At 36.2% G+C, this 26243-nt stretch overlaps 1 protein-coding gene across 3 annotated transcripts in view; it reads left to right on the top strand.

Moving 5' to 3' along the window:
• Positions 1–26243, top strand: part of LOC150078999 (uncharacterized protein KIAA2013 homolog) — a 349674-nt gene that overhangs the window by 276935 nt on the left and 46496 nt on the right. For all 3 annotated transcript variants that reach the window (XM_090382754.1, XM_090382753.1, XM_090382752.1), the window contains exon 13: positions 3497–3609. In XM_090382754.1, the coding sequence (XP_090238880.1) occupies positions 3497–3609 (113 nt within the window). The remainder of the gene's footprint in view (positions 1–3496; positions 3610–26243) is intronic.

Here is a 26243-nt window from a genome sequence, read left to right as displayed (position 1 = left end):
GTTGAAGCAGCGAGACCTAATTCGTGCAATAGATGAAAAACTTTGTCCTGCTTTATCTTCATTTCTAAATCAATTTTGTTTCGTTTCCTAACACTGCTAGCACTTGCACTTTCCGATGGTCCCTTTCCCATCCCCATTGTAATAAGTAAGTAGGAATGAAGAGAAGACTGAAAATTTATTTATGTTTTTTATATGATTGAAGATTTCAGCGAAGGGGAACTCATTTCACCATAATACCGTAACGTTAAAAACCCACCACAGTTCCAGTTATTGGTATTATCGAAAATGCAATAAGGTCAAGTTTACTACCTGTTTATAATAGATTTCATAACAGAAAAGCCCAATAAACCCGAAAGTGCAAATTTTTTTTATTGTTTTATGGTCGTGACCTCAATGCTTTTAAGAAGAATATCAAAAAAGCCGTTCAAAATTGATTATTATAACAGAACATATGATAATGATGAAAGGGTAGTGCTCCATTATAAAAATGACTTTTTAGAGAGATAAATAGCTTAGTTATATAGTGAAAATTTAAACTTTGAGGTCTTGGAACAAATTACCAAAATAACAATGTGTTATTGGGTTCACATTGTGATGTTTTCACAATACCTCCATTTATTCCTAAGGGATGCAAAATGCGTTTCCATTTTTTTAAGTTATCACCAGCCAGCAAAAACTTACGTAAATTTGAATTTATTGTTTAAATATAAAATCGATATCATATCTTTATTGTAGGAAATCTTGACCCGACGCTCACATCAAATTAATCCGATTAATGTAATATAAAATATTTAAGTTTAAAATCTTTAAAACCACAAACATATCCCTATTAAAGGATTGTTTAATTATATGATATTATATAAAAAACTAAACTTGTCTTCAATTCACATAGTCTGTCAACTGCTATCAAGGAAGAGCCAATCGCAGCCGTTGCACATCAACTTACCTTACACTAAATCCATTAGCATTGATAGACCAGAAAGAGAAGACAATTGTCAAACTGTATTAAAACTATATTAAATTAAAACCGTATTAAAATATTCTTAGACTGAACTTCTTAATACATAACCAGGTATTTCGGTTGTAAACCATGCTCACAAGAATGAACGAGTTAAAACAATATCCACTCTCTTATATTTTAAAATAGGTGCATCGCAACAAGATTATTACCACTAACCAACGTGAATCATGCTATTCACACATTTTTATGTATAAAAGGAGTATCATTTTCAACCAATTTCACAATGCGTATAGATATAGTTCTACACAAAAATTTCCGAATCGGTTCCGGTGATTAAAAACACCATACATAAATATTTTATTAAAATTCCTTATGTACAACAATGGTATGAGCAGTTTATTAACATTTTTAAAAATACAAAATTCAAAATAGTTGCACAACCGATAAGTAAACTTCAGACAATATTGAGGGCAAGGAAACCAACCTCATTCTCTAATGTGGAGCAAACCAATATTGTCTATAACATTGCTTGTGGGGAGTCAACTCCTTTTACATCAGTTCTTCCCAAAATTATCTTTCGATGTGTTTAAAACAACACAAGGCACCTGTGAGGGCGAAAAGGACAGGTGCATCCGAACTTTCCTTTCACACCATTCAGGAGAACCATGTTTTTCTGTTTAACAAAGCTAAAGTAATTAATTCACAGAAAGAATACATAAAACTGTTAATAGCTGAAACACTTGAAATGAAATTAAACTGTTATTCTATAAATGTACGGCGACTATATACTATTTCGGACTCGTGGACCTTCACACGCATGTGTGAATAGCATGATTCACATTGGTTAACGGTAATAATCTTGTAGCGGTGCGCCTATTTTAAAATATAAGAGAGTGGATATTCTTTTAACTCATTACTTCTAGTGAGCACAGTTTACACCTGGTCATGTATTAAGAAGTTCAGCCTAAGAATATTTTAATAAGGTTTTAATTTAATATAGTTTTAATACAGTTTGACAATTGTCTTCTCTTTCTGGTCTATCAATGCTAATGGGTTTAGTTTGGGGTAAGTTGATGTGCATCAGCTGTGCTTAGCTCTTTCTTGATAGCAGTTGGCAGACTATGTGAATTGAAGACAAATTTAGTTTTTTATATATCATATAATTCAACAATCCTTTAATAGGGATATGTTCGTGGTTTTAGAGATTTTAATACCTAAAGATTTTATATTACATTAATCGGATTAGTTTGATGTGAGCGTCGGGTCAAGATTTCCTACAATAAAGGTATGAAATCGATCTTATATTTAAAAAGAGTTCTTAAAGTAGGAAAAACTGAGCTTCATTGCTCTTACATTTTGAAATATTTGAATTTATGAAAGTTGAGTATTACATAAGTCAGGGAGTGCCTGTCGCCTCCGTAGCCAGGTGGGAAGGAGCAGCAGTGCGTAGCACACGCTTCTTGATTAGACCGGGGTTCGAGCCCGTCACCACCAAATACGGAGGATGCGGAAAGGTCAGGAAATGACAACCGCATATCCCGGAGTAATATGGCCTTAGTTGCTAATGCTCCTAAAAAAAAAACCAAATAACAGGGAGTGCCTGTACATTTTCACGTGGAAGCAACTGTCTACTTTGCAGACAGAAAAGTAGACAGCTGCTCTCATACTTTGGTCACAAAAACTGAAAGCTATTACATTAGCTTGAGACAAAATTGAACACTCAGGTTCCTCAAACAATATAATTTTTACAAACTCCTCCGCTTTGTGATAGCCGAAGAAAGTACCGGTTTCACAAATCATCTGCTACAAGAGCAGATTCATTATCAAATAACAAAACTCCTTTGGAAAGGTAAAAACATTGCATTTTGCTGGATTCCAAATCATGTTGGAATATACAGAAATGTACAAGCAGATAAAGCTGCAAAAGAAGCCAATAGTGATAACTCTGCACCACAGCATATCCCTTTCCTGGACTACAAAAAAATTATTAACAACAGTAGGATAAGCCACTGGTAATAGCAGTGGTGGTAGGATCTAACAAGTTAAAACAAATAAAAAGTACCCTTCAGCCATGGAAACCCAGTCTACAGCAGAACAGACATATTGAAGTATTCTAACAGGGTTAAGAACAGGACATATACACATTTCAGTCACTATCATCTTCTGCAAGGAGAGACCCTCTAAAAGTCTCATGCCTGCACTGAATCAGCAGATACTTAATTATTTTGCCCAATAAATTTATTATCGAAGTATTATTTTTTGTTTTTGCAAAGATCAGTATCTTCATGTGAATAGCTGTTAAAAATAAGGCAAAGTCAAATGTTTTTATATTTTCTTTGAGGTAATTAAAAGACTGAAACTAGAATGTTATATTAAGAAAAAAAAAACTTGGAAAGAAATACAAAAACAACATGAAAACCTAGTGAGTTTAAAAAAGTTGACAGTAATGTCACGTTGCAATAGCATATCCATTCTCTTTTATAGTTCTATTTCCCAATTGTTTTATTTGTTTTTTCTTTTTTTTTTTTTTGTTAGGCAAGCCTCCAAATTGTGGTCTGACCTGAATACTGTGGAGAAAGTGAATCAAGTTGTACCTCTGTGGCTACTTACTTTAGATAAACAAGGCTGCCATAATCTATTAAAAGCAGGTATGCAGTATAATTTTGGTATTCAGTAATTTAAAGGAAGCATTTTAAGCCATCAAGTTTAACACATGATCATTTGATAAATAATAAACTAGCTTTTGCTATAATATTTCAGATCATTCCCAAGAAACAGTGAGGTGGGAATTCAACAATAGCCTTAAAACCATCAAAAAAAGTAACTTTGTAGAACACTCAGTGAAGAAATCGACAATCTCTTGCAGAACATTCACAGTTTTTTTTTTTTTTTTTTTTTTTTTTTTTTATGTAATTATAATATAGTAGCTGTCTGCTTGCTCACATTTAATATCTGTTCTTATTTTACTTTTTTGGATATATAGCATGTCCTGCTAACACACCATCTTACATTGTGCATTTCAAGTTGTACACACACACACACACACACACACACACACACACACACACACACACACACACACACACCCAACCACTTCAAAGTTATGCACACGAATGAATAGCATGTAACATCATGATACCCTCTTTCTCATTAGCATCATATCAGTTCGTGGTTGTTGGTGATTGAAAGTTGCATATTTGATCATTTATATATTTTTTGTGTAAAAATTTATATACATTTATATACATTCCTATACATATTCTGCAAAAATGATAGTGTTTAAAAAAGTGGAAAACTTGATATATAAAAATGAAAGTTTTAAAGTAGATCCTGCCTGATCCTATAATGCCCTTTCAAAATCAAGCGAAAAGTATTTCTAGTTCTCTCTCTCTCTCTCTCTCTCTCTCTCTCTCTCTCTCTCTCGCATGCGCAAAACTTTAATTTTCATCTCTTTTGAAATTGTGCTTTACCCTCATTAGCAACATGGGGGAGAGAAAGCAATTTACACTTCTGAAAAAGATTTCTATGTTGGTTTGCATAAAATCGAGAAGCCAAACACAAATAGCTAAGGATCTTTGCATAAATGAATCAACCATCAAAGGATGGAAAGTAAGGGAAGAAAAGCTAAAAAATTCTGAGGTTTTCTTTGAATAGCAAAATGGACTTAAGCAAAAGCACCCTCATCATGCTAATGCCCAACATTCAAAATGTCATGAAGCAGTGGTTTAACCAAGCTGATTCTGAAAGTCTATTTCAGGTCCTGTAATTAAGGACAAAGCTGAAAATTTTATAAAGACATCAACAGCACCAGAGTTTAAAGCTTAAAACAGTTGATTATTCGTAGATCTATTTTTTTCGGTGTTTTGGTACAAATATCATAGCATAACTAGTAGTGCAGTGGAATAGTAGGGTTTTAATTGTGATAAATAAGTATCTGAAAAGTTCTAATCACATACTTTGACATATATATTTTTTGTTTTTAACTAAGACAGTTTACTTTTAGTAAGGATATAACTAATTTAAAACTCTGCAAATGTAACGGTATAGCATAAAGTATAACAACAACTTGATAGGTTAATATGTATTGCTGCATTTAGGAATCTATTACTTAGTGTCGTATTGTCAATTAATCAATTAAATTGATGAATTTTCCTTGTTAAAAAATTATATTGTATTTAAATGGAAATCATGCCCCAGACTAGGGCAGCAAAAGAATAGAAAAAGTAGTGGGAGTTCTGCCACTAGGGGGAGGACTGAAAGGGCAGGATTCTTTTATGAATCGTGGCTTAACTAAATGTGTAGATTGCGAAATGTTTGCCGATCTTTCTGGAACAAGACTTGATATAGCCAAGGAGGATACCTTTGTGTGTGTGTGTGTGTGTTTGTGTGTATATACACGGTGCAAAGTGTGAAGAAATCGGGTATCAATTCAGAACTCTGATGGGCATTTATGGGAGTTTAAGACTAGGGTAGATGCCCTCAAAGGAAAATGTGGGGCCTCCAAGCTCTCAGCTTTCCAACCCAATGCCAAAGCTCACGCTTGTTCATCAGGCAACTCAGTGGCAATCCCCAAAACAGAATGCACTGTTTCCACAGACCACAGGTGCTAGGCGAGTGATAAAAGCGAATTTCAAAATGCCTTCTCTAGAATTAATAGTTTTCAGAGAAATTTCAAGTGTTTATTTACTAAGTTGTTTATTTTCTGCTCTTCAAAATGAAGAAGTAAGCTTTTCAAAAAGAAAGGAAAGGTACCTTTCTTCTTTTTGTATATGGAACTAACCTACATAACACACTAATCTCTAATCGCTTGGTCACTGGTGGCACCGCTCCTGCCTCCACGTGACGGGGCCAGTAACCTAGAGGAAAAGTTATACTCCGGGGCTAAAAGGAGCAACCATGGATTGTGACAACTAACCAGCACTTGATGAGCCTAGATGCTCATGTCACAACCTAAATGAAACCAAACATGACGAATCACAATCTAAGAGACTACACAAAAATGAGAATCAGCAGGAATATCCAACATTCCTCATATTACATTCTCTTTCTGCCAAACCTGCAAGTGCGCTTTCACCATTTCTAATCCAGAAATGTTTGAAAAGTGTTGCTGGTTCACTGAAAATGGTGAAAAGACTCCAATCTGGAGATCTGCTAGTCGAAACAGCTAAGCATTAGCATTCTCAGGCTCTACTGAAATTGTCAACTTTTGGTGGAATACCTGTACAGGTCACTCCTCATGCTGCATTAAATAGTTACAAAGGAGTAATAGCAGAGTGGGACCTGATGAATGTCACTGAAGATGAGATAGTGGAAGAACTACAAGATCAAAAGCTAGTTCAAGCAAAGCAGATAATGATTAAAAAAGATGGTGAACTTGTTCCCACTAGGAACATTATTCTCACATTTAGTACACCAACCTTACCATCATGTGTCAAAGCTGGATACCTGAATTGCCACATGTGACCTTACATTCCCAACCCAATTAGATGCTTCAAGTGTCAAAAATTTGGACACTTGCAAACAGTATGTTGAGGGATACCATCTGCCTGAACTGCTGCTGCAAAGCTCATCCATAAACGGACTGCAGTGCAGAAACGCCACAATGCCCAAATTGTAAAGGCCAGCGTACTCAAAAGCATGTGAACTTTGGAGGGTAGGAAAAGAGATTCAGAAATACAAAGTTGAACAAAAGGTCACCTACCAGAAAGCTAGGAAGAAAATTATGCTCAGCATGCCAAAAATTACATATGCTGCAACAACCAAAAAATATCATTCAGCTGCAACACAAACAGCAGTCACAGTACCTCCATCCATCTCAATTGCCGATTGAGCTCAGTCAGTGCTATTGCCCCCACAGCAGACACCTACAGAACAATGTGCTAGCATTACTCCGCTAACAGTCCCACCACCTGCAACTGAGGCCACTCCGTAGCCAGGTGGGAAGGAGCAGCAGCAGCAGCAGTGCGTAGCACACGCTTCTTGATTAGACCGGGGTTCCAGCCCGTCACCACCAAATACGGAAGATGCGGAAAGTTCAGGGAATGACCACTGCATATCCCGGAGCAATATGGCCTTAGTTGCTAATGCTCCTAAAAATCAAATAACAAACAAACAAACAAACACCTGCAACTGCTACTCTGCCAGAAACTGTTAAATTGAAAGCATCAGCCCCAAATATTGCAGACCAGCCATGCTCAGGAAATATGGACATTGATGCTAGTACCCTGCAGGATGAAACAATCTTAGCTTTACATGCAGAAGATGATATAGACATTGGGTGCCCTAACTTCCCAAAAAAAGAAAATATGAAACTAGAATGATACAAGCAGGCTGGATATAAAAAGCAGACAGAACCATACACAATCTCTAAAACTAAATAATGCAGAATATTATACAGTGGAACTGTATAGGTCTATGAAGCAATGTTTTTGATATTTATCACCTAATCAAAAAGCACAGTCCAATAAGCCTTGGTTGCAAGAAACCAATCTAACCCCGCACCAGTTTTAATCACTGGTGACTCCAGTGATTAAAAACTATAGTAACTATCAACAAGAGGAGGCATAGCCATACTTGTTGACAACAAAGTTCCTACAAAACAGATCCCTCTGCAGACCACATTAGTGGTTGTAGCGGTACGTATTGTTTTGAATTTTACTTGAACCATAGTCTCTATATACCTTTTCCCAAACAAAGAAGTTACTGCGAAAGAACTGGAGGATCTTATAAAGCGGCTTCTGTCTCCTTTCATTATGCTAGGAGATTTCAATGGGCATCACACTATGTAGAGATCTCCCCAGATAGACAAACGAGGGAAACTCATTGAAACAGTTCTTGTGAATGTGAGGTTCAGCCAGAACCTCACATTATTAAACACTGGTGCTTACACTTATTTTCACTTTTTCACCAGAGTATCTACTGCCATAAACTTATCAATATGTTCCCCAAAACTGTTCCCAGTCATTCAGTGGTTAGTTTCAAGTAACCCACTGAACGGTGACCATTACTCAATTATTTGCAAATTGCAAACAAACAGAACCACACATATAGCCAGCCACATAAAATGGAAATTTTCAGAGGCAGATTGGAACAAGTTCACCGATTCAATTTCCTTTGATGATCAAGTCATCAAAAACCAATCCATAGATGAAGTTACTGACCACATTACTGCACAGATAATAACAGCTGCAACCTGTGCTATACCAAAAATCATAGTTGGTCCTCACAGACATGTCAATATCTGGTGGAATGATGCTCGTTATTATATAGTACTTTATTCTTCTCTTTTTTGATGCCAAAAAAGAGAAGAATAAAGCATGGAATTGATTTTGCAAGTATCCAACAACTAACAACCTGATAATTTTAAGAAACTTAAAGCTAAGGCTTGTTACGTGCAGAAAAAAAGCAAAAAAAGACTCCTGGATTCGGTTCGCTTCCACTATTACTAAAAATACAGGCAGTAGAAAAATCGGGAATAAAATCAAAAAGCTGAATGGTAAATCTTTCCCCAAATCAATGCCCATTATAAGTTGGAAAGGTAAAGACTTCTCCTTTCCAATAGAAATTGCAAATGCCCTGGTGGAATGTTTTTCTCAAATCTCTACCACATCAGCATATAAGTCTACCTTTAAACAGGTAAAAGCTAATGCAGAAAAGCATAAGCCGAACTTCAATACAAGGACATCTCCTCCATATAATCGACCTTTTACACTATTTGAACTAGAGAGCTCCCTGATGATAGAGCACCAGGGCCTGATGGGATATACTATATGATGCTTAAACACTTAAACAAGCAAGCTTTGAATTCATTACTAATATACTTCAAATGGATATTCTCAGATGGCTACTACCCTCTTCCTTGGCACCACTCAATAATAGTCTAGCCTTTGCTAAACCTGGAAAGGATCAATCAGATTCACAAAACTGTTGGCCAGTATCTCTTAGCAGTTGCCTTGGTAAGACACTAGAAAAAATGATTCACGCTCGATTAGTATGGTATCTAGAATTTCATTCGGAATAAGAATCGGTATGGATTTCGAAAAAAATCGGCCAACTCTAGACCTTTTCATCAAGGCAGAATCCAACATATGGAATGCTTTTATCCGTAAAGAACATCTTGTCATGATCTGCCTAGATATCAAAAAAACCTTTAATACCACCTGGCACTACGACATACTTCAAAATCTATATGCCACAGGACTCCAGGGTCAGCTACCACTAATCATAGAGAGCTTTCTCCAAAACAGTACCTTTCAAATGTGTTACTGCAATTCACTATCCCGTGCAGTTGTCCAAGAAGAAGGAGTCCCACAAGGATCAGTTCTAAGTGCAACGATCTTTGCAGTTGGGCTAAATAATGCAACAGAAAATATTCCGGCTAATGTTGACACCTACCTATATGCAGATGACCTTACTATATTCTATCACTCACAAAGCATGCGCTCCTTGAGCAACAATTGCAGCTCTTGATAAACAAAATAGAATCATGGGCATTTCACAATGGCTATCATCTCTCTGCAACAAAAACAACCTGCTATCCACTTTTGCAAAAAGCATCAGCTCCATCCAGATCCTAAGCTAATATTAGGAACCAAAAAAATACCACTAAGCAAAAATATCTGGTCCTCGGGCCTAGTACTTAACACTAAACTTACCTTTCAGGCACATATAAGACAAATACGAACTCAGTGCATGAAAAAGATGAATATCCTCAAAGTTATCTCTTCCATGGCATGGGGAGCCAATCGCTTCACATTTCTACACCTATATTGAACCTTAATAAGATCTTATCTAGACTGTGGAGCCCCAGTTTACGATTCTGCACGTAAGACAGCATTGGCTTGGCTCATTCCAGTCCACCATAGTGCTCTCAGGATTGCCTTAGGAGCCTTTAAGACATCCCCAGTGCAAAGTTTGTATATTGATGCAAATGAACCTCCACTACATCTTAGGAGAAAAGTATTGCTTCTTAGTTATGCAGCCAAATTACAAAGCCTCCCATCTGGACATATCTCTTTGAACCACAGTGGGAAAACTTATATAGAAATAAACCCAACGAAAACAAACCTGCTGGTAACCAGATACAAGAGGTAACTCAATTGAAATATCTATCTTGGAAATATCTTTCAAGCTGCAGATGCAGTACAAATACCATGGGCAATGTATATACCACTTTGCGACAACTATTTTCTTTAGTGGGGAAAACACGCCCTATCGAACCACTAGACAGTTACATGCGGACCATGCATTGGCCAATGCTCACAGTCTTCAGATATACACAGATGGCTCCAAAACTGGTATATCCATGGGAGCTGGAGTAATCAGTCTGGACAGAGTACATACTGTCTCTGTCCAATTACCAGTTGAAAGCAGTGTTTTTAATGCTGAACTATATGCAATAAAAATGGCTTTAAATCTCCTTAACAATCTTCTAAATACCCAGGTCATGTACAGAGACTCTTTAAGTGCTGTGAATGCCCTACAGAATAAATCACAAAATTGCCATCCACTTCTCACACAAATCAGATCACAGTTATGTCACCTCAATAAAAATAAGCTGACTGTCACATTTTGCTGGATACCAAGCCACGTTGGAATTCCAGGAAACGAGCGTGTAGACGAAGCAGCAAAACACCCTGCTTGCTTCGATTCCATCTCAGTTCCATTTTCTGACTACAAACCAGTGATATGGCTGATGTGTACTGAGATGTGATCTAAAATGTGGCATAATGAAACAGGTAACAAGCTTCTTGAAATAAAACAGGATCCACAGGCAGGAAGAGATCGTGCTTGCAATAGCACGAATTGGCCATACACATCTAACACACCCATTTTTACTGCTAGGAGAAGATCCTCCACTTTTCCCACATCATAGTTGCATACTTACCATGAAGCATATTCTAATTGAGTGTGCACATTACCATTCAGCTGTAATAACATGTTTCATATCTCTACTTAATTCACAAAAACCTCTGCAACTAAGCCATATACTTGGAGATGATGCCACTTTATCAGAACTGTTCACTTATCAAAAAATGATTAACACATGCAGTCACTTCTAGACCAATCTCCTTTCATATATTGACCAATACTCCAAAGTAACAGGTGCAGTTTGGTATAGCATCCCTTGTGCCAGTAAATCCCACTCCAACAACTGTTTCCACAGGAGGTAGTTATTGTCGGTGACTCTATTTTCAGGGAAATGAGAAATAAGTTGTGCAAGATAGCTAGATGAAATAGGACAAAGTCTGCCAAGTACAAAATTATATGACATTGTAGAGCAAATATGTTCTTTTAAGGAAACAAAAGATGATGTTGTACATGATGGCACTAACAAGTAAGAAATCTGATGACTTACTTCACAAGTACAGGACAATGTTGGTAAAAATTTGCGAGTTAGGATTGAATTTGAAAGTGTCTGCAATTCTGTCCAGACACAATAGGAGGGAGTACATGTTCAGAGCCGTGTGAATGAAATGAATTCATCCCTGGAGAGGATGTGCAAGGCTGGGTAGAATTTTGTGTGCTTGTTTACAGGAGTGGGATACACTTAAATTAAAGGGGTGCAATAATATTAGCTGATGCTATTCAGTCAGTGATAGGTTGGTTGAAAAACTTCTAGCTTTGGGAAAATGCACTGACGAAAAGAATAACTAGAGCCACAGACGGAGGTAAAAGTGATTCTTGCATTGGAACATGCAGCAGTCTGGAAAGTAAGGTGTTGGGAAATTCACACTCTACTGTGGGTCATCATTTAAAAGTAAATACATGGTCTGTGTTAGGTTAACTAAGAGTATAAATATGTGCATCTACACTAACTGGGAGCATTTGAAATAAATTTGATGAATTTGAAGTACTGATCTAGTCATAAAATACAGACATTGTAGAGATAGCAGAGACTTAGTGTCACTCAGACATAAGCAATGCTGAATTTGAATGTGAGGAGTACAATGTATACAAGAACTGGAGGGGTTATACTCTTAGTTAAGAAGCATATTAAATCTAAGACAATTCATCCAGTCAACATGGGTGACTAGTGCAATGTTGAGTCAGTTTGGTGTGATATAAGCACTGGGAAAACAAAAGGAAACCGAGAGGAGGATTGTGTTATAAGTCTAATGGCCGTGATGAGATACCAAACAGCTATACAGCGAAATAGAGAAAACCCTTTATCAATTGCAAATTGTACATTAATCCTGATAAGCCTTCATCAATATCATTGATAAATATAGAAAACAGCAGTAGGCCCAAAACCAAACCCTGGGGGACACCACATAGCAGAAACTTCTCCTACTCTCTTTATCCATAGCAGAAACTCACCCTTAATGCCACACTGCTCCAATTGGTGCAGCAGTCTTTTATGTTCAACAGTATCAAAAACTTTCCTGAAATTCAAGTATATGATATCAAAATTATTTTTTGCATCCAGTTCCTTTGTGACCACATCATATTTTCCATTAAAATTGGTTAAAAAACATTTCCTTTTAACAAACCCCATCTATGTTTAAATTATAATTGCATCCTTGTCTAGATGATCCTGCATTATTTCTTTTACCAGTGACTCCATTATTTTCCCTGGAACATAATGGAGTTATACTAATTACTAGGTCTATAATTACTCGTGTCACCCTTTGATCCCCCCCCCTGTGTGAATTGGGGATAAATCTCGCACATCTCCAGTCTGCAGGAACCTCCCCTGAATAAGAAGTCTCTCATAATTATTGCTGCTAAGGTTTACTTACATTCTTTTCTGCCTCCCTTAATATAATTGGTCTATCTTATCCACCACCAGGCTACTTTCTTATGTTTAAATTCAACAATTTCTCTTCCACTTTCCTTTCAGTTATTACAAAATCATTTAGCTCCCTGTCAGAGTTTGATAAACTTCTGGCATCCCCTTCTCTAAAGAATTCCTTGTGTGAATGTAGATCCAGAATATTCATTCAGTTGCTCAACCTGAGCAGGATCATCAAGTGGACTAATTTGATTCATCCCCTTCTTTCTAGTGTTACTTAAGTAAAGAAGTCTTTGCTGTTTTTCTTCGCATCCTTCACCAAAATTTTCTCGTAATCTGTCTTCGCTTGCCTGACCTCTTTTTTTTTGTGACTTGATTATAGACTAGTTTATATCTATCATAGGCCTCTGTGTCACCCAATAATTTATATGCATCCATGCACTTTTCTTTCTGCTAAGAGTTTCATCAGTTCATCTGACATCCATTTAGACCTTGAAGAGTATTTCTTAGCTGGTATGAAAAGCCTAGTAGCATACCTGATTAATTCCTTTAATGCTTCCCATTTAGAATTTGCTGATGATAACCTCACAGTTGATCCCACTGTATAGAATTTAAAAACTGTCTGAGACTACAGTAGTCACCTTTACAAAAGCAGAAACCTCTTCCTTTAGTCTCGATGATAGTTACATCTTTAAGTAAATCCCAAATCAATACACTGTGATCACTGTCATCTAGTAGTTCTTTTATCTGTAGATTCTTAATGCATGAATAATCACTGATGGTAATCAGGTCAAGAGTATTATTCCTCTTGTTGCCTCTCTAACGTGCTGCCGTAGAAAACAGCAGCATGTTAGTCATCCAATAAATCCACTGACTGCAACTTATGACCAGCCCACAAGTTCCAGTCAGTATCTAGAAATTTAAAATTCCACCATTATAATAAGACATTCAGATAGTATACACCAGAGCTGTGATGTCCAATCCATTCTACGTTCATCTCAATATTTGTAAAAGAATAAGACAAGTTTACCTCAATGTGATAACTAGAACACTTCCATATGATACTCTCCAGAAATCAAAAGTACATCACCAAGGGTGTCAAGACTAATACTCAAAATGAATATAACATTACAGTAAAATTAAATTAAAATATCAAAAATATTACATTCCAGTAAAAAATTAATTGGAAACAATTAAAAAAACAATATAATTCAATTAAAAATCAATTGAACGCAATTAAAAATTAAGTAAAAAAATTAATTAAAAGAATTTAACGAAAAAAATGCAAAACGATTTTCCTTCCTGAAACTGACAACACTTTTCGACCATATGTTGTGATCATGGGAATGAAAATTACCGAATAGCAGTGAGCATGAATCTTAATTAGGGATTATTTGTCTTTGAGTGTGCACGTAAAAGACCACGAATTGGAGATAAGATATGGCCGGCAAACATTAACCGAATCCTTGTGTAATTTAATTTTGACGGTTTCTGCAATTAATAGTCTCATATAATTATGTTGTACGCTAAGTATTTTAGTCTCGTTGAATAAAAATGTGTTTTTCATTAATGGCATGAATGGCTAATTCTGATGCTGCTGAACGAGAAGCACGAACTGAGGCCATATGTTGATTAACACAAAAATTCGGTTCTACACGAGGAAACCGGCTGACTGGACTAGCCGGGTGGGTAAAGTGCCTGCCTGGCAACCCACAGGTTGTGGGTTCGAATCCCACCTCGGGCTTGGATCAAAGTACTGCAAAAACCATGGGAGGTGCATTATGGCCACAGAAGCTGATGCGCCAACAACTACCAAAAAAGAAAAAAAAAAAAATGAGGAAACCGTGTAGAACCTAGATAAGACGAGTTGCAATCACCCCAAGAAATGTTTTATACCAGGTCATTTATTTGTGTTGCGAATGAGGAAAGGACTGAGTGAGTGTTCAGTATAGTGTATAATTTCCGTATTGGTCTGGCCACAATTTTAAATTCAGTATCTTTAAAGAATCTGTTAAGCTGTTTGTGCCACTATTCAACATATGGGACAGAAATAAAGTATTTTTTGATGTTGCTATTGTTGGTTGGTGTAGTTTTTTCCTTATCCTTAGCTTGTACTCTAATTTGATTTATTGTAGCAAGGGGGCTAACTCCTGTTTAATATCATTGTTTCCTTCAGAAACTCAGCATTTTCATCCTTGGCCACACACGTCTATAGCATTATAAAACCTTTTAGACAGGCAATACAATTTGTGATAAAAAACTACAATACATTATTTAATAACCTTAAGGACTGTAGACATGGCGATAATGATAATTTATTCTCACTAAATGTTACCTCTTTATATACGAATGTAAACATTGAATACACATTAGGTATTCTTTGGGATATGTTAAATAATAACTCTATACCGATTGATTATATGAAGCTTCCTATTAAAGAAGTTTTTCACTTAATTAAACTTTGAGTTGAAGCCAACTATATCACCTTTCAAGACAAAGTATATAAACAAATTTTTGGTTTGCCAGTGGGATTGCCTGAGCGGCTTAATAGCAGAGGTCTATCTCTCAACGATTGAGTGCATACATTTGATGCCTTTTCTACCCCGTATCACATACTATGGGAGATATTTAGATGATGTTCTTGTTATCACCAATAGCAGCACTATCCAAGACATTTTACATTCGTTTAATAATATTCCTTCTAGACGCAATTTTAGAGTGGAAAGGGAGAATATGGATATTAAGTCATTAAATTTTCTAAATTTCACGCTTACTTGAGATGCGAATAAAATCTAATTTAACATCTATCGTAAACCTACAAACACCGGTATGCATTATAACAGCTATCACCCGTTCACCTACAAAAGATCTATTATCTTTAATCAGTTTCTCAATGCCTATAAATATTCAACGACGGAATCTGAAATACAGATATTAACCAACAGATTCTTAAACAGTGGTTACCCTCTTGCTACAAATTAGGGTACAATCTAAGGATAGGATACAAAAAAACTGCACCAATTAAAAATTAAATACAAAATTAATTAAAAGAATTTAACAAAAATATTGCAAAACGATTTTCCTTCCTGAAGCTGACAACTCTTTTCGACATTATGTCATGATCAGAGGAATTAAAATTACTGAATAGGGGTGAGCATGAATCGTAAATAGGGATTATTTGTAGCTATTATATAATCCCTACAAAATAATCCCTATATAGGGATTATATTGATTTTTAATTGTGTTCTATTGTTTTTTTTTAATTGTTTTCAATTAATTTTTTTACTGTAATGTAATAGTTTTGATTTTTTAATTTTATTTTTACTGTAATGTTATATTCGTTTTAATTTCTGGAGAGTATCATACGAAATGTTCTACATATCATATTGAGGTAAACTTCTCTTATTCTTTTACAAAGACATTCTGATTTACTGGCTCACTCTATAACTGTTGGTTGTGTTCATCAGAGTCATTAGGCTTATAACACACCTGTACTCTCATTTTTGCTTTCCCTGTGTTTATGTCACCCCCAAACTGACTGAACATTGCACTTGGCACCCATGTCAACTGGGTGCACTGTCTTAAATTTTGTGTCCATCTTAACTAAGATCATTACCCCCCCCCCCTTTCTATCATGCCTATCCTTTCTGTATAAATTGTACTTCTCATATTCAAATTCTACATCCCTTATATCTGAGTGACACCATGTCTCTGAAATTCCAACAATGTCTGCATTTGGTGTATTGACCAGCACTTCAAATTCATCAAATTTATTTACTATACCTCAGGCATTGGTGTACATGCATACAAGCACCTGTTCTTACTCTTAGTTACCCTAACACAACCCATGTATTTACTTGTATCTTGATGTCTCCCAGCAGTTTGATTTCAAATCTGCTGCTCATTCCAATAGAACCAGTGCAAGAATTACTTTCACCTCTGCCTACAACTACTGTTAATCTTGTATGTATCCTCTCTATGTATCCCCCATGCTAGCAGTTTTCCGACCCTTCTATAACACTCCTTCAATAGAATCAGCAAATATTCTTGCACCCTTTCTATTTTAGTGTATCCCATCGCTATATAAGTAGTCTCTCCTGTTAACATGCACAGTGAGAAACCAAGAAAGAAACCACACTGAGAAAAATTCTACCCTGAAAAATTTTCACTACAGTGGGGCCCCATCATCCGATAGTATTTTGTTCCACAAAACGCATTCTATGTTGAAAATATTGTAAGTTGAAACCAATAATACATTAATTTCCTGTAATTCTTTCCCCAACAAAACATAAAATAGGTATTTCTTACATATTATACTTCATTTTTACATTAAAAATGAATATTTTATAAAGATTATTAGATTATTTAATAAATAGTAGTAGTAGTAGTGGTATGTGATGCAAAAAAGCAAGTGTATGAGCTTATGCAGCATCAGCCAAAAAAGAAAACACACCATTCCCTCCAAATGCCTGTCCAGTTCTTCCCTAAATTTATTTAACCTATCAACATCCATCACGACAGATGGAAGTTTGTTCCAGCAATTAACCACCCACTGGCTAAAGGCAAATTTCCACACATCTGTTCTACATCTGTCTTTTTTAATTTGAATTTATGCCCCCTTAGGTTCGTAATCTAAACAAGTGGAAGGATCTCATCAGAATTCAGTGTGCTCAACTCATTCAAAGCCTTATACACCTCAATCAGATCACTGCGCAGGTGCCTACTCTCTAGCCACAGCAATTTGCAGAACTTAAGCCTCTCTTGGTAAGAGGATCCCTTCATTCCCCTCACCAATCTTGCCCTTCTCTGTACATGCTCAAGCAAATCTACATCCTTCCTAAAATAAGGACTCCAGACATGCACGCAGTACTCAAGGCATGGCCTGACCTTTGCCTTATACAGAGAGGCAATCACCTCCTTTTCCCTGCTAGCAAAATTCCTATACATCATTGAAAAAACCCCATGACCTGCCCTGGCAGCCTGTCTGCATTGCTCAGAAAACTTCATATCTGACTGCACAATTACTCACAGGTCTTTTTCATTTTCTACCACCTTAAGTGTAAGGCCCCTCTGTAGCCAGGTGGGAAGGAGCAGCAGTGCGTAGCACACGCTTCTTGATTAGACCGGGGTTCAAGCCCATCACCACCAAATACGGAGGATGCGGAAAGGTCAGGGAATGACCACCGCATATCCCGGAGCAATATGGCTTTAGTTGCTAATGCTCCTAAATAACAAACAAACAAACCTTAAGTGTAGTACCACACAGTTGGTACGTTTCTCTAGGGTTACTTCTACCCATATGCAGTGCCCCGGGGGTGACGTTGGGGCATCGGATTGTATTCTTATTAGCTATAAGAGTGCTAAATTTCTTGTGTGTTCACAGGAGTTGTTATCCGTTGTCCGGTCTGAAGGCCATTGCATCACTGCTCATACCTCCACGTGGTCCGGAGTGGGCAAGCTGGAGGTGATTCCCCTAGCCTGGCTAAAGTGAGCAGCTGCGTAGTTGGGACACTACTTGTTATTCTAGTTGAAAGTTATAGTTTGAATTTATTCAAACCTCAAGAGGGAGTAAAATTTTTCTCTCTTGAGTTTTTTGGAGCATTTCCGTGCCCTTTCAATTTAGGCCTAGGTTGACGTGAGTCATCCTTGGGACCACCTTCTGTTTAACTTGGGAGGTGAAGCTTTTTAATTGCATTTGAGAACAGTTTTCTCGTGCATTTTAATATTTCATTTAAACTGAGTTGGGATCTGGCTCCTTGCTCGTTTACTGTTGTAAATATTGTAAATAGTTATTGGTTGTCGATTTTTCGACTTTCAATTTTAGTTGTATATATATTTATTGTGAATTTATTTATACATTAAAATGTCTTCTTCCTCTTCTGAAGAAGTAAGTGAAGTGGAGCTGCTGGCAGCGTCGGACAATGTGACTGAAGAAGAGAAGAATGAAATTGCGCAAAATGTCTTAGTGCAAGCGGGGGAGTTGGCTGAAATTGAAATATTTGCAGGCAAGACTCTACAAAGAACTCCGACTAAAGTAAGGTCTAATTCTTTACCGGTATCACAAGATCAAAAAGGGTCTAAAAAGAAAAAGAGAAAGCAAGAGGATGAATTTTCTGATGGTGATCATAGTGTTAAGGGAAGGAAGAAAAAGAAAAAGAAGGATGATACAAGTAAGATTAATGATGATGGTTTTGATTATGTTTTTAAAACAAGGGAAAGATTGAATTCCTTCCTGTGGGCTGCCGAAAGTAAAGTGCCGACAGCTGCAATTAGGATGATCATGGATATGTGGAACATTGTGGAGAAAAAGGCGCATGAAACATATGTAGAAAATGTTTTGCTAAAGGAAAAACTTAAAAAGAAAGATGATAAGAAGGACAAGGAAAGTTATGCTACTATAATAAAAAGTACAGAAGCTGTAATAAGCACACCAAAAGTGATGATCATAAAAGCTTCTACTAATAAGCATAAAACTAGTGATGAAGTTAAAATGGAAGTTTTAAAAGAAGTGAGACCCTTGCTTTCTTCAGTTAAAGTGAGAAATATAAGACCTATTCGAGATAGAGGAGTAATAGTAGAGGCTGAAAGTGAAGAAGATATTGTTAAGTTAAAGGCTTGTACAAAAATTCAAGAGCTTGGTTTACATTATTCTATCCCTAAGCCTATATTACCTCGTGTTGTGATTTTTGATGTTGAAGAAGACATTGAGCGTGATGAATTGCTTGATCAGTTGTGGCAGAAGAATTTTAAGAACAATAGAGTAAGTGAGAAAAGGTTTAAGGATAGTGTTGAAGTTCTAACAGTTAACAAAAATAAAGTAACTCGTATGAATAACTGGATGATTCAATTAAAACCAGATATGTGGAAGGTTTTAAATGTGAAAAATAGGTTATTTATAAGGTGGACAGCATGTAAATTTAAGGAAGTATATCCTGTAACACAGTGCTTTAGGTGTATGAATTTCGGCCACGTGGCTAAATATTGTAAGAGAGAGGTGCTGTGTGGACACTGTGGTGAGTTAAATCATTCATATAAAGATTGTAAGAATAAAGCGAAGGAATCGAAATGTTATGCATGTAGTAGAAGGAACGTGCAGGCTGATCACACGGCTGTTGATAAAAAATGTCCTGAATATATAAAGGCTTTGGAGAACTACAAAAAGAAAATAAATTATGGGAACTGAGATTAAAATATTACAATTGAATGCACAGAGAGCGAAATCAGTTGCTGTGCAAATTAATAAAGTTATGGAACAGGAAAATATGTCCATTGCTTTGCTTCAGGAACCTTACTCTATAGGATTTCAAGTTAGATGTTATCCTCAACACTATAGAATTATTTCGGAAGGGAATAATCCTAAGGCAGCAATAATTATAAGGAATAGAGATATGGTTGTGACAAAAGTAATGTCTATGTGTAGTAATATGTATTTATGTTGTGAAATAATTTGTGATTGTGGTAGGTTTTATGTAGCGACCATATACTGTCCTCCTTCTGAGGAGATTGAACCTTATGTGTTGTATTTAGAAAAACTTTGTAGTATGTTTGGTTCCTGTGGTTTGGTGGTGGCTGTAGACTCCAATGCTAACTCACCGTTATGGGGAGGAAGAAATTCGGATGATAGAGGTTTGATAATTGAAGAATGTTTAGCTAGAACAGGAATAGAGGTAGTGAATGTTGTAGGATATGGTCCAACTTATTCAGCAGTGTGTGGTCAGTCTTACATTGATTTTACTCTTGCTACATCAGCTATATTTAGGAAAATAAAGAAATGGAGTATTTTTGAAGATTACACCACGAGTGACCATAACAGCATCTCTTTCATAATTGATGATAATAATATGAATAGAATGTATTATGATACAGGAAGGTATAATGTTAGAAATGTAAATTGGTCAGAATTTAATTTGGATTATAGAAACAAGCCAATTGGATTGGTCTGGTTATACATCTAGGGAGTATGTGGAAAAATTTACTGAATTGTTACAAAAACTGTCCGCTAAGTATATGAAAATTAAGAAAAAAGTGAACCGTCCGGTGATTTGGTGGACTAACGAGTTAAGTGACATGAGAAAAGAACTTTTTAAGAAGAGACATTTATTTCAAAGGTTGAGAAGAAATGGTGATAGTGATGTGTATGATATTGTTAAAAGACAATATTGTAATTGTAGGCGTGATTATGCTCGAGCTGTCAGTAGCACTAAGATTGCTTCATGGAAGAAATTTGTGGGTAAGCAAGGATCCAGGGATCCCTGGAATTCTATTTTTAAAGTTATTAATAACAAAGCAAGTCTCTCAGAAATTACATATACGATTGGGCATGGTAACGAGGAAACCCGGACTTGGGGAGAATCTGTGGATATGATTGTGGAAGGTCTTTTTCCTGAAGATAGTCAAAATTTGGATTTTACACAGTTGCAAATGTTAAATGGATGTGTGGATTATAATTCTAATGAAATTGAAGTGGAATTTTCTATTATTGAAGTTGAAGAAGCGGTGAACCGGGCAAAGAGTGGAAAATCACCGGGCCTGGATAAAATTGAAGTGGAAATTATGAAAAGAACTTATAAGATATGTCCTATGATGTATGTAAATATGTATAATAAGTGTCTTGATGATGGAGTTTTCCCTGCATGTTGGAAGATTGCACATGTAAAATTGTTAATTAAAAGTGTAGATCGTTTGTTAAATGAAACCGGTGCTTATCGTCCAATTGCCCTGTTATCTGTGTTAGCAAAAGTGTATGAACGCCTGATTATAAATAGATTAATGGTTAATTATGAAATCAGAGGTTTGATGTCTACAAACCAGTATGGCTTTAAGAAGAATTTTTCAACAGAAGATGCTGCGCATGAATTGGTTAGATGTGTAGAGGGCAATGGGAATAGATATGTACTAGGTGTGTTTATCGATTTTAAGGGTGCATTCGACCGACTGTGGTGGAAAGGAGTAATGTATAGAATTAGGCAGACACAGTGTTCAAATAAGTTGTATGATGTATTTAAGAGTTACTTTTCTGATAGACAAATTGTAATTAAAACTAAGTATACTCAAATTGTTAAGGATATGTCTAGGGGATGTCCACAAGGCTCGGTGATTGGCCCCTTTGCCTGGAACATCGTCTTTGATGAATTTTTAAATGTGAATGTTCCTGGAGTTATAAAAATTGCATACGCAGATGACCTGGTCCTATTGATAGAAGGTAATGCGAGATCACAGATTGAAGATAGAGCAAGTGAAGTGCTTAATGATCTTGCATGCTGGACCAAGAAGTATAAGTTGGAAATTTCAAAAGAAAAAATGGTCCAGATGTTACCGAAAGGCCGGTTAAGCCAAAATCGTCACCCTGTTGTGAAGCTTCTGGGCGATGCCGTTCGATACGTAAAAGCAACTAAATATTTAGGCTTGAAAATTGAAGAATGTTTATTTTTTACTGAACACGTTCGTTATTTAAAAGAAAAAATAAGTACTCTCTATGCTAAGCTCCGGAGGGTAATAAGAGTTGACTGGGGAATTAAAGGAAGAGCAGTAAATTTATTATACGAATGTCTTTTTATCCCTATAGTCACATATGCCTCTGGAGATTGGGTACATAGGGTACCAATTAAGATAACTCAAAAATATCTATTGCAAGCTCAAAGATTTGCTTTGCTTGCGATTACTAGAGCGTGTTGAACGGTCTCGACAGAGGCTTTGCAGGTTATCTCTGGGAGAGTCCCTGCCCAGTATAATGTCCTTTTATCTGGATTATTATATTTCACAAAAAGAAATATAAGGAAAACATATTTTGGAATATCTTCATGTCCTGATGTAAATAAAATCTATACTAAATTTGATATTAAATTAGAAAAGATCAGGATAACTCAAGAAATAATGCAGATGTGGCAAATACAATGGGATAGTTCTGACAAGGGTCGTCAGACGTATCAGTTTCTACCTAAAGTAGATATAGTAAATAAAAGTAAAGTGTGGCTGCAATTTGGATTGCATGCCACCTTTTTATTGACTGGTCATGGGCTCTCTCTGAGATTATTTCAGCTTGGGTTGAGAGAGGATGGCTTATGTAGCTGCGGGCAAAATGAGACTTCAGAACATATAATGTTGCACTGTGTAAATTATACACAGTATAGAATGGAATTTAGTTTGTCCTTAGGAACTTTAGAGAAGGAGACCTTTCATATCATGTTCGCAGATAAAAGAATGTTTGCATATTTCAATAAATAGGTGGAAAAGGTTTTCATTAAAAGAAGTATGCTAGATAGTAGAAGCCTGCCTCCCCGAGGAAGGGATGGTAACTCTCCTCATTAAGATCTATAGATACGTCAAAATAGATTTTTCTTACGAGAGGCTAAGTGGCACAACGATTTGGATTAATTGGATGTTTATATTATGTTTTGTTGCGTTATCGTATTTTAGTTCATAAATTGAATTCTATAAGACTCTGAAACATTATTCCCTTTAAGACATTAACCATGGATGGGCTTAGGCCCAGGGAATGGAATGCTTAAAGGAGGTTTAAATGAATGAATACCCATATGCAGTACTTTGCATTTGTCAAGGTTAAACTTCAGTTGCCACTTCTTAGCCCATCTGCACAAATTTTCTAGATCCTGTTGCAGTAGCACACTGCCATTACTGTCATTAACAACCCTGCCAACCTTTGTATCATCTGCAAACTTCGACACTAAGCCTGATATACCTTCATCAATATCATTGATAAATATACAAAACAACAGTAGACCCAACATCAAACCTTGTGGGACTCCACTAATAACATTAGTCCACGAAGAGCAGCACCCATTGATTACCACCCTCTGTCTTCTCCCACTCAACCATCCTGCTCTAATTTGTACAATAGTCTTCCATGCACAACAGTGACAAAAGCTTTCTTGAAATGCAAATATATGATATCAAAATTATTTTTTGCATCCAGTTCCTTTGTAACCACATCATAATATCCTATCAAATTCATCAGACAAGACTTTCCCTTACAGATTACTAACAGATTAGAAAGAATACTTGATGAGAATCAACCGAAAGAGCAAGCTGGCTTTAGGACAGGATTCTCAACTATGGATCACCTTCACGTAATATCACAGCTAATGGAGAAAGCAAATGAATATAAAACACCATTATGCCTGGCATTTGTGGATTATGAAAAGGCATTTGACTCCATACAGCATAAGACAATGTTTCGGGCACTGGAAAGACAAGGCATAGATACGCCATATATTATGATTTTGAAGAAAATATATGAGAGTGCTACCTCCTTTATTAGACTATACAAAGGCTAAAGGCAAATTTCCACACATCTGTTCTACATCTACTGTAGGAAATTTAAAATCGAGAAAGGAGTTCAACAAGGAGACACAATATCTCCGAAGCTGTTTACTGCTGCCCTTGAGGAAGCTTTCAGACGATTAGACTGGTCGCAGAAAGGAGTCAATGTGAATGGAGAGTACCTAAACCATTTACGATTTACAGATGACATTGTGGTTATAAGCCACGATCCCAAAGAATTAGAGGAAAATCTTAATCAGTTATGCACAGTTAGTAAGGATTTTGGACTAAAGATGAATATGGCTAAAACAAAAGTAATGATGAACAAGTATGCCACGGAAAGGGAAATAATGATTGAAGGAGCAGTAATTGAAAAGGTGGAGTCCTATACTTATCTGGGACAAGTTATTAGCTGTAATAATGATAAATGGCTGGAAGTCAAGAGAAGAATAAATTTTGGATGGATAGCATTCAGGAAATATAGTCACATACTGAAGAGCAATATCCCAGTTTGTCTGAAACGTAAAATAATGAATCAATGTATACTCCCCACCATGACTTATGGAAGTGAAACTTGGGCACTCACCAAAAGAATGGAAGAGAAGCTGAGAACTACACAGCGAAGAATGGAACAAATTATATTGGGAATCAGACTGTTAGATAAGAAGAGAAACATATGGATTAGGCAGCAAACTCAAGTAAAGGACATTCTTATCAAAACTAAAGAACTAAAATGGTCTTGGGCAGGACAATAGCTCGAAGACATGATGACAGATGGACTAAGAAAATAACAGAATGGTACCCAAGAGGAGCTAGAAGAAAACCTGGAAGACAAAGGCGGAGATGGATAGATGAAATTCATGAGTTTTTGGGTAGTAAATGGATGGCCAGTGCTCAAAACAGAAGGAACTGGAAAGTTGTTGGAGAGGCCTTCATCCTGCAGTGGATTGAGGATGGCTGATGATGATGATGATGATGAAGTATTAAATTAAACACTTAATTCATTTAGTAAAATACTCAGCACTTTAGTACTGTCATGGGAGTAGTCTTCTTCCCGCTATATGATATATTTTAAGGTTTGTATTTTGTACATAAGTTTAATGGCGATAAAGATTGCATTACTAAAGTGATGATGTCGTAACTGCTGGCAAGAGGATAATAAACAAGCACCAAATACTCTGCTCTTATTTAATAAATTGTTTTTGTAACTTATTAAAACCAAGAAGAATGAAAAAAAGTACAGTGTCACCTCAATAATCTGAGGTGAACAGGACTGAGACTACCTCAGATGACTGAAATATCAGATAATAGAAACTAATTTCTAATCTATTTCGCCTTGCAAATTGGGATTTAGTGATTTTCAAAAGTTTTTATTGAACAAAATACAGTACAGTGTTATTTGTAAGATTGCTATCCTTTATTGTTTTATTTTTATTTTATTTTATTTTATTTATTTATTTATTTATTTTTGGCCAAAATGGCTGACTCGGTTTAACAGAGACATCCAGTTAATAGAAGCTGAGATAATCAGGTCTTGCTATAGACTTAATATATTTTTATCTGATTACGAATGGAATTAGTCTCTCCAGTAAGACTTGAATTATTAATAATATACAGTGAACTCCCGCTATTCGCGGTTTCGCGTATTCCCAGTCGCTGATTTAATATAAAATGAAGCCTAAAAAAATGTGAATTTTAAAGCGCCGTTAACATTTTCCACCATAAAAAATGGGCGTGGCTAAAATTATCTTTCCCTGTCAAAACAGCGCTGTGGGTGGGGAGAGAGGGGTGACAAAGTCGCGAGCATGGATGTTTCTCGCTAATCCTTGTTCAGTATGTATTATGCGCTTGTCATGGAAGGTTTCATTGTTTGCTTTTAATTTATATGCTTATAAATTGAATAAATTTATCAATTTATAAATTGATACGCTTACAAAAGTGAAAAATCTACCATTTTGCAGTGTGTTAGTGAAAACAGACTTTTTCGAGTGTGTTAACGGAAGAAAGTGACTTTATTACAGACAAAAATATGGACAAAAATATGGCTACAAATAACAAGGGAAATATGAAAAGATCAAAGAAGGTGATGACATTAGCAAATAAAATTGAGTTATTAGATAAAATTTCTAATGGTGAAAGTGTCTCCTCAGTGGCAAAACATTATAAAATCAATGAGTCAATGGTACGATCAATCAAGAAATCGGAAGAAAAAATCCGCCGTAGTGTCCGTGAAAACGCGCTAATTGATTCAAAAATTTGCTCTGTAAC

Source organism: Mastigoproctus giganteus, chromosome 10, assembly GCF_048544385.1.
Source record: "Mastigoproctus giganteus isolate SK-2022 chromosome 10, ASM4854438v1, whole genome shotgun sequence".
Taxonomy (NCBI): Eukaryota; Metazoa; Arthropoda; class Arachnida; order Uropygi; family Thelyphonidae; genus Mastigoproctus; species Mastigoproctus giganteus.
The sequence above is the reverse complement of the archived record's forward strand: the minus strand, read 5'-3'. Positions and strand labels throughout refer to the sequence as shown.